The 16,284-nt window shown below is 37.8% G+C and overlaps 1 protein-coding gene across 1 annotated transcript in view; it reads left to right on the top strand.

Moving 5' to 3' along the window:
• The first annotated feature begins 523 nt into the window (after window positions 1–523).
• Window positions 524–16,284, top strand: part of LOC124283442 (E3 ubiquitin-protein ligase PDZRN3-like) — a 298,678-nt gene continuing 282,917 nt past the window's right edge. Inside the window, 3 exon segments of the mRNA XM_046719497.1 lie at window positions 524–1,140; window positions 1,142–1,309; window positions 11,783–11,869. Coding sequence (XP_046575453.1) covers window positions 601–1,140; window positions 1,142–1,309; window positions 11,783–11,869 — 795 coding nt within the window. The 5' untranslated portion in view covers window positions 524–600.

Genomic DNA, 16,284 nt, shown 5'->3' with positions numbered 1-16,284 from the left:
AGGCTGATTTAAAAAAACCGGTTGTGTTAATATCACGTTGTTACTGAGAAATCACGATTTGAATATTATCACGTGGTGAACGTGTTTCACGTGAAGCTCGCGCTATGTCAATTTCATCTGAAGCTAAGCTGCGTCAGTGGTTTTCATACGTATTAACCTCACCGCAAAGCTGCACATATATTTATATTTGAAAATATTCGTAGGTATTGACAATCACACCTTCCCCGTACAGCTATCTAACCCAGACCCATTCAAACAGTCCACACTGATCGGAGTCGTGTTAACTGCTTTGGAAAACATCCCTTACAGTCCGCGAGAGGCCATGTTTGCTCGGGTTATGAGAAAATAATTGTTCATGATGTTTATCCAAACATATTGTTGTCTCTGTGATTATCCAAGGCCGGGAAACCGAGATAGAGGATAGCAGCGTTCACTTGTCGCGCGCCTTGTGACGTCACAGCACGATCTCGCCCAGCGGAGTGTGAGAGGCTGTCTCACCACAGTGTCAGTTGTTCTGTGCTAGCGATCGCGGGAACATATTCAGTGAGAGAACAGCGCTCTCAGTCGGGTCTGGATGATGCGGAAACCGTATATGTAAACATGGGTTTCGACACGGAAAAATTTGTCAATGGGATAACTGATGATAAAAAGTGTGCGCTGTGTCATGGAGTTTTAGACAATCCTGTCCGTGCACCTTGCCAACATGTGTTTTGTTCTGGGTGCATCCTTCCTTGGGTGGTGCGGCATGGGAGCTGCCCCCCCAAGTGTCAGACCCTCACCCCAGGGGACCTGGAAAACGTGCTGCCGCTGAGGCAGGTGATTCTACACCTTAGGGTCAAGTGTGACTTCACGGAGCGGGGATGTACTGAGATATTAAGATTGACAGATTTGGTTGACCATACCCAGGAATGTCAACACCGACCCGTCTGCTGCAGTAACCCCGGGTGCGGGGTAGTGGTCAGTCTCAAGGACCTGTCGGACCACGAGCAGACCATGTGTCAGTATAGACCCGTGGGGGTGTGTCAGATTGGGTGTGGTCTCGTCCTTTTCCAAAACACGTCGGAAGAACATGATTGTGTTGGGGCGCTGAAGAATCACATCAACAATCAAAATCTGAAAGTTGGTGGTTTGGAACAAGAGATTAAAAAGGATCTCGTTTAAATTTACGAAGAGGGAAAAGGCTCTTTTGACACAAGTGTCGAGCTTACACAGTGAAATCCAGCTCCAAGCTCTCCGCTTCCAAAGGAAACTAAATGATTACAAAAATCAGCTTGCTAGAATGACGAAACTCGAGCAAGAAACAACCAAGGTAAGCCAGACATCTAATTAGATTATCTTCGTATGTCCAACCAAAGGCCAGACGATATATCGTATTTCTCATTTAATCTTCTCAGTTTATTAAAGCACTAGAGGATGTGAACACGAGCCCTGAGTTACCTTTAGAATCTTCAGGTGTCTCTTGTTATCAGCCAGCGTCTGTTTGTGTAACAGCTAATTATAGAAACGGCTTCAAATATGAAACGACACCCATTAAATTAAGAGAATATTAACTCCAGTTTCAAACCATGTGGCGAAATTACCCATTTCTCGTTACATATTCGTAAATGTAGACTGTCGGAATTAGGAGATAGTTGACGCAATGTGAGAGACGTTGTGATAGGCATGACACGGTCGGGTCACGGGGCTCATCTTTCTGACCATTACTCGCTACCCTGGGCCGTTTTGTATTGTGAATGTTTGACCTGGGCTATCCGAATGAGCAGTTCGTCGAGAGGGTCGATTGAGGGACTGCAGATCAAAGGGAAGGCGTTTCGCGGTGTTTGTTCAAATCTATTTTCTCTTCCGACTTGCCTAAGGCCAAGGTTAGACGTCCTACTCTCAGCAAAACCAGAAGTGGCGGAATGGGTTAAAATGAACTTGATCATTATTGTGGTAAACCAAAAACGGCGTTGAACCATGTGACGATTTCGTCGTGTTTGCTGGACGAAAACGGATCTACATGTAATATCAGGGTTGTAAGTGCGAATACCTGAATGCTATGGCACATAACGATACGTAAACGTGACCATTGGGTTTTGATAGTGTATCCCTAACATACTGTACGGAAGATGTAATCTTAATCTGTCATTGGCGTTGTATTTTACACACGCATGCGTGTGTAACGGACGTCGCTGCGAAGCCGTGTTTTTTAATGTAGGTTACTGTTTAGTTGTAATTCTTTAGGAACAGTGTCACGACTGTAAGTGTGGGAGAATGATGCGCGCGATGGAGCAATGTTTTATTGCCAGGGCGTTTAGGCTTGTTTACATAGTGTTTGTCAACTCGCCTCTCTTCACACGCTTCGCTTCCCGAGAGCCATAAATTTGTGAGAACTCAGGCGTAATTTATGACCTCTTGGAAACGTCCACGATGAAAGCAAAATGTCAGCGGGATTTAATACATTGTCTTGTTGGTTTTCCGATGAACACTACCTCATCCAGAAGTCGACAGATTCAATTAATGTGTGATATATTAGCATTGTAACTCTTAAGTGTTTTCGTAGAATGCTGTTACGCCATTCCACTCTTATCGCGTTTTGTTAGTGTTGAGCATCTGTTGAAAGCAAACTTCTACTAAATATTATCATGGCCGTTGGGATCGATCACAACTTGGCACAATATTTGACGTGCTGCAGTAACAGTCTGTCTGCAACTGTAAATGATTTCCCAACACTGACGGACATTAAATTTATGGCTGGTTCTATTGATAGTAGTTATGGTGAATGATAGCTCGGACAAATGACCAGTCCGGCTGTCAAATGGCAGTAAAAGCCATCAGAGGTCGGTTGACCTCTCCCGAGTGCTCGCGTGTTGCTGTGTGGAAAGTAGTATGATTGGAAATGGTACTTGATCGTTCCCTCGCAGAGTTGAGTTATAATGATTATTAATTATGTCTGTGGCGTAATGATGCCAAATGGACACTGTGGGGGGAGGAGGGGGGCGCCATGCCATATGGTCTCAATGGGAAGAGAGACTAAAAGCCTCGTCTCATTAAGAAAGGAAGCATGGTTACCTGGCGAGTGAACGCGTTCTGACATCTTCCTGAAACGTAGTTATCCAACAACTACTTACTGTGTTCACGAACTATGTTAATAGCACGTGCTCGGTGCCATCACATATGTGAAGAGACCATTCCGATGATAAATTATACAATACTAAAGTGATGTTACACTTCGAACGTCGAGCAGTTGATTTGGGAAGGTACGGCAAGGGAGAACGGTCCCTTCTGACCATGAACATACATGTTGAGGCGATCACTGCCAGTTATAAATAAAACACGATTAACGCATGTCTTCACTCTGCTAATTACACAGTAATTACCAATAATGAACAGAAACATTAAGATAACCCAAAATGGCCTCGGTACAGATAACATTCGCGGTCGATATACAAATTAAATCCTTGGACCGATGGTGAAGGGTCGCTCAAACATCCGTACTAGCGTTATAACGGGGCGACTTGAACTAGCGGACTGTTGGCCGTCTTCATGACGTAAGACTAAACGTGACTCCGTTATTTATGATGACAAGTCACACTGAGGTCTTGGCGAGGTCTCCGTAGGGTCAGACCACCCCTGACTATCTCAAACCAGGGTCGTGAGATGTTAACACGGACGTTTCTTTGTCATCAATTGTGTGTTGAAAACGTATTGGTTTCACCTGATATGATTTTACTTTTTCAAGTTCTGTTCAAGACGTACGACTTGCTCAACACTATTCTGAGTTGTTATGTTAATATTGATGTATCATTACTCAGTATATGATTTGGTAATCGGGGTAGCGTAGTGGTTAAAGCGTTCGTTCGTCACGCCGAAGACCCAGGTTCGATTCCCCACATGGGTACAATATGTGAAGCCCATTTCTGGTGTCCCCCGCCGTGATATAGCTGGAATATTGCTAAAAGCGGCGTAAAACTGAACTCACTCACTCAGTCAGTTTAAAATACATTTGATATTTAATCAGTTCGAAAATATTCACAGGAAATAAATAAAATGATAATTTACCAATTTTCTAGAAATCTGTGTTGAATATTTTTCTCCAAATGAACATTTGCTGGGTCCATTATTTCAAGAAAATCAATTGTCCTCCTTTACAATGAAGGCATTTTACAGGGGTTTCAATTAATTACCATCAGTGAGTCTCTGCATGCTGAACACTTGAGCTGACAATCTGTTAACATTCAATGATCAGAAGTTTATTTTCTTTCTAGAAGCAACTGTATGGTTGTAAATTACAATTATATTCACAACTAAACTATTTCAATAAACTGTTAAAAATGTGATAAAAATCTAATATATTTACACATTTCTAAATTAAAAGAACAATAAAATATCTTTTGGAAACAGATTGTCCTTTACAGCTGCCAAATATGTTAATGTTGTTTGATTGACACCTGTCAGTCAAGTATGATATAGACTAGACATACACCTTTCTATTAAGCTATTTCTTGTTGTTTATTGGGAAATTGATCCTATATCGAAACATGAAGCTGGCTCCCTTGATTAAATAATTGTCAAGAAATGGTCTACTTTATTAATCTATCATGGGTGATTTATCACAACTGTATGTGGTGTCTAGTTTCACCGACCAGACAAGGTGGCCAGTAGACCTGAATACTGTCAGGCTAAATGTAACTGTCAGAGTCATAAGCTACCAATACCTGGGGGGCATCTCCAAACTATTTTGTCCATTTTACGTGTACAGTGCTTGAGGTGAGATTTTTTTAATGGTACTTCTAGTTTAAAGCGAAATGCCTTTTAACAGATTAAAATACCAGGAACATATCTTTGATTACACAATGCCATTGAGAAAGTAGTCCAATGTAACATATGTTACATTTGGGATTACACTTTCTTAGTAAAGTACAGATTCTAGTACATTTGTTGGGTTGGGTCCCATCTGGGATTCAAACCCACACCCTCCGAGTCAGGCACCTAATCGCCAGCACACAGAGTACTAGAATCTGAACTTTACTAAGAAAGTGTAATCCCAAATATAACACATGTAACATATCTTTGATTTACATTTTATACAGCATTTAGATTAAGATTTTTGAATTAGTGTTGTGATACTTTGGTTACCTCCACTATAAGTATGAATTTAGTTTCCTGGAAATGGTGATTCCGAAATATAAACAAAACCATGAATACTACCAAACGGTAGTAATATAATGTTTGGCAAGACTATATATCAGGTCATACTTATTAAATGATCTTATTTTCTATAATGGTTTAGGATCAATTAGGTAGCCTGGTGGTTAAAGTGTTAGCTCGTCATTCCGAAGATCTGGGTTTGGTTGCCCACATGGGTACAAAATGTGAAATGGGTACAATTTCTGGTGTCCCCCGACATGAAATCATACACTCACTCACTCACTCACTCTAATGTTTTGCTTTCATATCAGAAATATTTCATCAATGCATTGCAACAATACTGCAAATATATCTCTTTTTGTGAATAAGAAATCATATAATTTACATTTAAAAACAGAAAAGTAGTTCATATATTAATAGTTTCATTGCAGAGTCAACTATTTCACTAGTCTGATTCTGACATTCATACCTCCTGTAAATTTGATCAAAAGTTTTGAGATGCTCCCCGACAAGACGGATGATATAAGCAGAACAGATTAACATTCCAACATTTAGGTGTTCAGCCTGTAACTGCAGTGTGACGGAGACACCCACTATCTTGTGAATGCATTACTTGTCAAAGTACAGGATTAGTTAGCCTCGTAAATGCCTCATTGCAAATCTGCCTGATTGAAATAGCATGAGCGTCAGCTAGCTTGTCTGTTAATAAGCACTATCCTTTTGTTTTACTCTGTTAAACATAAGCTTTATTGCAGAATGTTGACTCTTTGACACTCACGTTAATCCCGGGAGATTAAGTTATGATGTGCAAGTGAGACAACAATCTTATTCCGACTGTTACATATCTGTGCTGGGGAATCATGCCGCTTGGGGGGCAACTTATTGTATTTATGTATTGACATTGTCGCCAGTATTTATGAGAATTACGTTTGATAAAATATTTTAATCACTTCGGAATACTATATATCAAATGATTTTCTGAAATATAAGGTTTTCTTGCAAACAGAAATGTCTTGTAGTAAAGGAAATAACCTATTTTGTAACACTATTTACAAGTCCAATCAAAATTTGTTAATAAGTTCTTGTTCCAGTCCATAGATATTTTATGTTTATATAATGTTAAATAAGTGAGAGATTATGTCAAATCATATGGACATATTTGGTTGTTCTTAAACATTTTTAGTAGTATATATGCTAGGGGTGAAAAGGTATACCATGGTATTAGTATAACTGCAGTATTTTGCCTTCGGTATACTGTAATGCAATCCAAAAATTCTGTATTTTAGGTTTTTGTACCATCATTTTATTAACCTTTTAAAACCTTTTCTAAAATGTCTAGAAATCGAATCATTTTGTCAAAATCTATGCATTTCTGTGAGGTTTAGCTCTTGTTGTCAATTTTCTGCATTATTATCATTTCTCATATACTGTATCAAAACAGACTGAACCCAAGGTCTTGTACCGCAATACGTACCGTACCATGGTAAGAGTGTACCGTTTCACCCCTAATATATGCAATATCTTTATTCTGCTATATTAACTTTATTGGTGTATTGTTTAGATCAGACTCGCTATTGACCGTGACTATTGAGATTGATAGTTTAGACCATGTTACCATTTTACCTGCTGACCATCTGTTCATAGAACAAAGAATCCATGCCATGAAATTGGCAATAGAATACATAAAATCAGCGAACTGTACCTGCACCAAGTGATACTAGTTTATACATTCGAGTAGTGGCCTTTGTTGAAATAAACAATCATGAGGTGATATTGACATATACCATGCAAGCTGTCGCCTTGTTCATGATGACTTGTATAAACAGAGAAGTATTTAATAGCTTTGTCCATGTCACGCTTCACTGATTTTGGTTTTCGAAAATGGAAAGTTCCAGTAATGCTTTAATTACACTTTCAGGCATGTTATTAACAGGGAACTGTCAGTTTTGTCTTAAATATGGGCATGATTAGAATAGAATTTGGTTTACAAATACGTAACTTTTTCATATGTTTAGTTTGTTTGTTGCTTACCTTACCTAGCAGTTTTCACCTACATGAGAGCAGTCTGTAAATAATCGAGTTTGGAATGCTCAAACCGGTGGTTGATATGATGAGCACCAATCTACACTATTAGGATAGACTGACATGATTCAACCAAGCCAGTGAGTCTGACCGCCCGATCACTTGGTTGCCTTCTACGACAAGTATGGGTTGCTGAAGACTAATCGGGATCTTCTTAGATCAGATATGATTAGTTGTGAAGATATATGTATGGCTTTGTAGTTTTCTGTTTCATGGATGAAAATTTATCTTTGGTGCCATAGTATTTTCCTCTGGCAGAGGGGGAGAGGGCTAGCCTAGTGGTTAAAGCATTCACTCATCATGCTGAAGACCTGGGTTCGATTCCCGCATGGGTACATTGTGTGAAGCCCATTTCTGGTGTCCCCCCGCCATGATATTGCTGGGATGTTGATAAAGCGGTGTAAAACCAAACTCACTCATTCCTTTGGCAGAATCCTGACAGGATACTCTATTTGCCATTAATGGTCGTACCTTTAAACACCAAATGTCACTTATGATATGTGTATGTAAAAAGCATTAAGTATCTCAGTATTTGTATCAAAACGTTAGTATTATGAGTGAGTGAGTGAGTTGAGTTTTACGCCGCACTCAGCAATATTCCAGCTATATGGCAGCGGTCTGTAAATAATCGAGTCTGGACCAGACAATCCAGTGATCAACAGCATGAGCATCGATCTGCGCAATTGGGAACCGATGACATGTGTCAACCAAGTCAGCGAGCCTGACCACCCGTTCCCGTTAGTCGCCTCTTACGACAAGCATAGTCGCCTTTTGTGGCAAGCATGGGTTGCTGAAGACCTGTTCTACCCCGGATCTTCACGGGTCCAAAAAGTTAGTATTATGCAGGGAAACCAAGAGTGTCGACACCCATTGATCATGGAAACCTTTCTTTCCGATAATTCTATCACTACTTCACAATAGATTTATTAATTCATTCATCCAGACCATATCACTCCTAATTATTGTCTGGATTAGCAGGGTTTTCTCTGTAAATCTCTTTGTAGTTGGTAATATTGTGATCAATTTTTAGACATTGGATGAGAGATTTAAAATCAATATTTATTGTTATCAATTCAAGGGACAGTGATTTAGTACAATCCATCTGAAAAGAAAAGCTATTCTTCATAAATTTTACTTTAAAGTTTTCTTGGGCAGAACGATAAATGTCAATTTGTTCCAAGACTGATGACATTTAATAATGATGGATACTGTTATGCAGATCTCATCACTTTGTTGGTGCTTTTCAGTATGACCCCCGTCACAGCTTGTATAAAGATCAAAAGTTTCTGGGCACTTTTGAAGTATTTGGAAATGATTGATTGCCATTCAAAACTGATAGTTCACAATTAACATGAGGAATATTGTAACCGATTAAAATTGTGTTAGTATGCCAAACAGTTTTCCCACAGGCTTTCAAGACACAAATTCGGAATGTAAAGGACACATTTTTGGCTTTTAATTTGGTTTGATTTTTACATGAGCTTATTTTCACCCTCATCATGAATCATGAAGATAAATTAAAGTGTTTAATCTTTGATGTGGATTTGCTTAATTTTCATTGTTTTACTAATTCATGTTGAAGCAGTTCAAGCAGTACAAAAGGATAAAAATACACATGGAGGATGAAGCTGACATAGCTATGGGGTACACTAGACAACAAGCAGTCATATAATTTATCACTCTTGAACATATTTTGATAAACAACTTTCCATGAGACAAATGTTGCCTGAAGGTTGGATTTGACAAAATGACTGAGAAAAATGTTGCAAACATTTCTGCCAGTTTTAAGAAAAATGATGACATGTCTGCCTTGTTTTGTTAGAAGAACAGTCATTGTCTGAAAAGAAGCCTAATTTATGAAGATAAGTCATTTAATGTTATATTTTGAGGTGACACATTATTCTTCAAAAGACGAAATGTTAGGAGTTTTTATTTACACATGCGCAAAATGATGAAGTAGACAAGAAGCGGTTGTGAACAGATTCTTGTCCATGGGCTGACATGAATCACATGCCACTTAGGATGAGATCTTCGCCCATTGTTACCTGATGCAGGTTATGTGTCTCACCATGACAGTTGATGCAAAACATTCCTTCAGGCATTCACAGCTAACTGAGCTTTATTAACTGTAGATGTTAATCACGAGTGGTAGATGGATTGAGAATGACTTAGAATCCATTAATGTTTTAATCCTGTCAATAATGAAAAGATGAAATCTGTATGACCTTGAGGGAGGCTGAAGGGCAAATTTCAGAAGGTTCAATTTGAGATGAAGAACACTGCTAGTGATGGTTCTCTGAAGATCATTTGTCATCTAGTTGTGGATGTAATTGATTGAAGCTGTACATAGGAATGTCAGTGACCAGTATTTTATGGTGATAGACTGAAGACTTAATGCAACTGCCCATATCGAACATTTATGATTGCTGATCCTCTCAAGACGGGATCATTAAAGACACCTATTTGACTTGTACAATGTGGGATTTTGTTTCAGTAATAGCTCCAGGAAAATAATTTACATATTGACGTGTGAGTGATTTTCAGTCTAACATCAACTTTAGTGAAAGCCTGGTAATATTAGTATCGCTATCAGCCTTTCAGCCTATTTCATATTATGTCAGATTTTAGTTTTGAGTAAAGCCTGTGTTGACACAGGTAGTAAACATGATGATTTGATAGTGAACCATACAATCAATCCATTTATCTTTCCTGACCAAAAATAATTACTCATCAGGTTTCAGAAAAGATATCCTGTCGTTTAGTCCCCTTTTTAAAGAAAACATTGTGTTATATATTTTTACTTGTACCTCAAATTCAGCAATGGTTTGTGTTTAGGAATGGTTTTGTTTCTTCTATTATGATAACACTGAAGCCAGTTCACTCAGTGCAATAACATGTACTTCCTGGCCAGTCTGGAATAGATATATCAACAATATTTCTGAAGTAACTTTCAATCCAAACTTTGTCACAATGAGCTGTATGGTTTTTATTAAAGGGGTTTCTTTTATAGAGGAGACAGGTTCCTTTTGTTGGATGGCTCATTACATTTCTGTGTCGCGCCTTGAAGAATGACTCAAATGTCGCCTCAAATATTTTCCATCTTTGAAACCTGCAGCTCACTGTCTGACAGAAGCTGTGAACACCGACTGGAACAGCCAAAACAATGAGCAAAAGAACAATTAAATCTTTAAATAATTGTTAAATGACTACATCATAATGATATGCTGAGCCGAACTAAGGACAGAGATGTGGGAGCGCTATTTCTAAATGTTAACTGTTTTCCTTTAATGTATTCAAATCATTCATTCCTGTTGAGAATGTAATTGCTTGTATTTGCAACTAGATGCTATTGGCCTCGACAACCAGGCGGAACCTCGCACTGAAATTTGTCAAGGCTTATAGTGGAATTGAACAAGTTAAGGACTTAAGGAGCAATAAAAGTTTAATGAAAAGGATTTTAACAGGCTTCTGATAATGACCCTATGGCTATGTCACTCCATAAATTTCACATTTTATTTTTGAATGCTGCAGATTAAAAGAAGTTCATTTTTTAATCCAGTGCACATTTGGCATAGATGGGAAAATATTTAGTTTCATAAAATAGGAAATCTTGTTATTATCATACGACTTGTTCAAATAAAATCAGGTTAGGAACCAAATGGAATGACAGTGGCCTCAGCTGATTAAGTGTCTTTTTCTCAATAAAAGAATCAGTGGAGCGTTTTGGGTTGTCAGTTGTAAAATGTTGAATGTGGCCGATCATTTGATTGACAGCTGTCAGAATTCATCAAAATGTCAATTTTTCACTGGTCACTTGATTAAGATGTCAGTCATTATATTTGCTGACATGATGGACATAAAGCTTTGAAAAAATATTATTTACATGAAAGTAATTGTAAATTGCCAATTAATCTGTTATTAATGAAAATAACAAATCGAATAACTATCTTCCCAGTGTTATTGGTTACCTCGGAGACCAGCTGATGTACTTTTCAACAATTCACGCTTTAATGATCTCATCTCATTAAGCCCTAATTGGACCATGACTTGTCCCAAGAATGGCTCGTCAAATAATTACAGGGAGTTGTTTCGCCAATTGTCTTTAAATCTTTACGCCAAATATGGTCTCTTTGATCTCAAGTACCAAATATAGAAATTCTAGCTACTCGTTAGTAAAATCATTTGAATATATTGAACAGCATTAAAAATCAATACCCAAATTCTCAAAATCAGGAAAGCAAATTTGCAGTTGTTAAAAAGATTTTAAACATAATAATACCTAGAGTGTTATTGACATCTCTTAAAGCCGTAGCATTGTTCGATGGAGTCACAGCCCTGTGTTTATTATTGAATCTTAGAGAGACTAAATAGCAATCCAGGAATACAACTCGACACTATCATGACTCCAATGGAGAAGGCCGGGTAGTGTGATTTGTTCGTCATGTCAGTTCAATTTGATTTGTCAAGTGACCGACACAATGGATATGAATATTAATTAGGCCGGTTTATGCAGATCGCCAGTCTAAGCAAGAAGCATCGTCCTAAGTGCCATCTGTGCGTGTCATTTCAGGGCTCGACGGAGGACACAGGCTTCACTGTTACCCTGGGACGTGACGGAGAAGCATCGCTTGGATTCAACATAATGGGAGGCTTCACAGTGAGTACATGCCAGCGTATTGTGCCTGTTGTCATCTAACGACTTGGGCGACACCGATTGTTGAAACGTCTTTACCTTTTGTAGAAGATACTGAAGGTGTATGCTGATGTGATTTAAATCTTTTTCTGTACATTTTTTTTTGAAAATGTTGACAGCTGTCAAATAGATATTTTTGGGCAGATTCTTAAAGGGTATTATTCTGGCTGTTGATATTGTATATATTAGAAGATTATCTCTAATTGTAGCTTATATGGGGAAATAATAATATCTGTAAAGGAAGCCCAACTGGAGACGTTTCGAGGGTCGTAGAGACTCCACATTGTCCCGATCAATAGGCAGTGTCCGAATGACCGGTCGATCGTCCGGCTTCCATGATGGGGGATGTTTTTATTGTGTCCACTGTTGCCGGAACAAAAGGATAATCATGCAGGGATTATCACACTTTCGGGGCATAAAGAGGAGATTTTACTCATAGTGTAGACAAACTAGGTGAATGAATGTTTGGCATCCTGCTGGTTAGGGTGTGTTGGTGGACATACGGGATGACCGAAGATGACCATTGATGACCATGTGGTCCTACTGGCCTACTTAGCCAGGCCAGTCCTTTCTCACGGACCATATGTCCCTCAGGAGCCGTTTGGGAGATTATCTCAAATAGTAGTATTTAAGGGATCTGTTTAAGGTTAAGTTAATCCTAACTTGTGATGGTGAAATAAATGAAAATTTAAAAATATATTTGAAATTATGAACTATAATTGATTTCTGGAATATCCTCTCATTATTTTACTATTTGTAGACACAGCTGATATAGTTGACTTTTGATGGCCTTGCTGAATGAGAGGCATTATTAAAAAGTATACTTATTGCCCAAGGTCAAAATATCAGACATAATGAGCCAGTCCTTGCTATTGAAATCTGTAGGCTTGACAGTTTTTATTTACAGAGCACACCCTGTAATCAGACATTTCAAAAGGATTATTTTCATTGAAGGGTTCCTATAAATGAATTCATTCCCAATATTCTCGCCATAAAAACACACAAAATTATGTTCTGATTAAGTGTGACCAAGTGTATAGGAAAACAGCATAAGTAAAGATATATCAATTAGATATTATTAGTTGTAGGCAAGTACAACCACTATGAATGACAATCCTTGTCGTAGCTATCTAAACAGACAGCACGTGGATGTTCTTTCACACATTCTTCTTCAGTTCTACCCAACCTTAAGAGGGAAGATAACACAGGGTCATTTTGTATGGCTTTGCATTTATTCTGCGAATGATTTACGGCAGATTGTCGGTTTATACACTCCGCACATTCGTAATGGCATATTAACCCACAGTGTTATTGTATACGAAAGAAACAGCTCTAGTGATCCACGCTTTGAAGTCATTGTGGTTGTTGAGATTACCTCACGCTTGGTTGCACCTAAAGCCTGACTTACCTGTGAGCACTCTTTAAATGTATTGGAATCTTGGCCTTCAACATTCACCTCGCATCTCAACCAACATCAATCGTGTCTCGCAGACTTCCTTTTCAATTTGGAAGCTTTGAAATATCAAATATGAAACAATTAACTGGTCACAGTCCCAGTGTTGTTTTTTAAGCCTTTTTAATGAAAAACTCTCTTTTTAATTTTGGTCTTAGCTTTTAGGAAAATCAGTTTAACTCAGTTCAATGTTGTTCTCCATTTATCAACAAGGGCATGCTCCATTAGACAAAATCATTAATTTTTGTCTGTTCAATTGAAAGCTTCGGCCAAATACATCTCTCAGGGGAGAGACTCATTTTTTCCCTTTGTAGAATTTCATCTTGATTTATTGTTCTAAATGTGCTTTCAGTTGGCCCTGAGTCCGACTTCACTAATGAGACTCTCAAAGATTTGAGGACTTCTAGCTAGCTTTAACCATAGTAGATGTAGAATTAACATTGTTTAAACATTTAACTTCAGATAACCAGATGTTAGACTCTTCTGATTAACTTGCTCTGAATGATGAAATGTTTTTTCTGCAATGTATCAATTTTAGACGAGGAAAATGTCATGAAACTTGGATACATCCACATTTGATCTGCCGAGCTTTTCTCTGACAATCTTGATAACTCACGGACTTCCAGAAATGGAAACTTAGCAGACTGTTCAGCTGTTCCTTGAGCCAAAAAATAGTCTTACCGATCTCTCATTCATCTTCTTAATGCTGTTGGAATTACTCGTTGAAAACCAGTGGGGGGTCGTAAATCCATTGTCTTTTGTTAAAAGAACATTTTAACCCGTATTTTATTTTTAAATGAGGAAAAAAGAGTCTTTAATGAGTATCTTTTGATGCTGTTTTATGATCATATCAGTAAATGCTTCTCTGAGGCATTTAACACCATACTTAACATGTGATAACACACTTTTAGACATCTCATGTTAGACAGCGTAACATAAAGATGTGTTAAGCTTTGGAACAATCTATCCTTTGAAGATATTATGTGTAAGTAATACTTTAATTTATCTGAACTGAATCGGAATTAGGGTTAGTTACTACTGAGAGCTTTTAAAAATATATTGTTCTCATGCATTTTGTAAATTAGGAATCCACAAACTGTGAATTAATTTAAGTGGGTTTAATGCAGAATCACAATTACAAATGTACATTTACTTAAATGCTTAAAAAATGGTATCACATATGTAAGACGAAATTTTACACTTTTGAGGTTCAAAGGAACTTACATGATGGGTATTTAACATTTATGTCAGATGCAACACTTGATATTAACAATAGTGAATTATGAGAAATGTCGTTATTGAATAACCCGAGTGCACCAAGAGACCTTTGAGCGGATACCGTGATGTTTGAGTATTTGATCAAAAGGTCATCGAGGGTACAGTGGGGTATGAAAGGAATTCCTTCCAACTATAGTTTTCACAATGTCTCGCGATCTTATTCAACTGACGATTCTTTTTGTGTGATCAAACACATGCTACGTCGTCTGTTTCTTGAGGTTTATAGTTTACTACACTCTGTACAGATTTTTACCGATTCACGGACAAAGAGTGGAAAGTACAGATGCCTTAAATCCATCTTGTATAACTGCAGTAGAAAGACATTTAACAAACTTTAATGAACCATGTTTGAAAAGTCTCGCACCCCTACGCTTATCGCACCTAAAGGTTGATCACATTAAACCACTGAGCCATTCATGCAAACATGATTTTTGACATGGACTGGACGAACACAAGCTGCTGCTTGCATTCAAAATATGTAAATGATGAACTCTGTATTTAAGTTCAAAGTAATTTGTGCCCTTTTAGAAAATAATAGAGTGGGTTGAATCGGGAATATTTTGTCAAAAAACACATTTGGGCAGCTGGAGTGAAGCCATTCTGCATTGTAATCAAATTATCAGAGGGGCACTTCCTCCGTAATAGGTTATAGCTATAAAGACACAATTTTTCAAGTTACTTGAATTTTAATAGGTTTGGGGTTTCAGGGATGATTTATGGTGATTATCAATCATGTTTACATTTGTTTTATATTTCATAAACAACTTTGATATTTACACAACTGAATTATAGCTGATGACAGACATTGAGTTGTAAGGAATCATTTCCTTTTGATAGTTTGTATGTTGTTAGGAAATGGTTATTTAGTTCATATTTCTTATTGTCATTTTTTGGCTGTGTCTACAAAGAATAAAGAAAAACCTAGGAACCTTTGCTTTTATTGTAAAATTGATATTTAGTTATTTGATGTAAAATATGTTATATTTGGGATTACACTTTCTTAGTAAAGTACAGATTCTTGTATTTTTGTTGGGTGGAGTCCCATCCGGGATTCGAACTCACACCCTAATTATTTGATGACTAGGGTTTGATTTGAGTTTTCAAGTCTTATCAACAAAACTGATCCTGGAAGTTTTATGTTTGATGTTTTAATCGACATCCCAGTGACTTACTTTATCATGACTGGACAGCTGGCAGGTGTATTAGTGAGTGAGTTTGGTATAAAGCTGCTTATAACGGCTATATCACATGTGGCCTCTAAGGGTGTAAAGCCAAGTGGTGAAGCTCTTAAATCTTTACTACTTTGGTGAATCCAAGCAAAAGAGATGTAACGATATAATACAGTTGTGATACAGTATGTATCCCGATAATAAGGGTGCGATACAGTTCATATTCTGATGTTACATAAGTTCATATTCTCTCTCTATTCATAAGTGGTTGGTTTGTTGACTAACTCCACACTCGGCAATATTCCAGCTATATGGCTGCGGTATGGACCCAGCTGCGATTTTGCTGGAATATTACGAAAAGTGGCGTAAAACCATACTCACTCACTAACTGAGCACAAATTGGAATATCGCTCAAAACTGAACTGTCTGAATTGGAAATTCAGTAAATACCCAAAAGTTTTATCATTACATTTTATTAC

The sequence above is a fragment of the Haliotis rubra genome, unplaced genomic scaffold (genome assembly GCF_003918875.1).
Source record: "Haliotis rubra isolate DU_JTF1 unplaced genomic scaffold, ASM391887v1 Scf316, whole genome shotgun sequence".
Taxonomy (NCBI): Eukaryota; Metazoa; Mollusca; class Gastropoda; order Lepetellida; family Haliotidae; genus Haliotis; species Haliotis rubra.
This window is presented reverse-complemented; position numbering and strand designations above follow the sequence as displayed.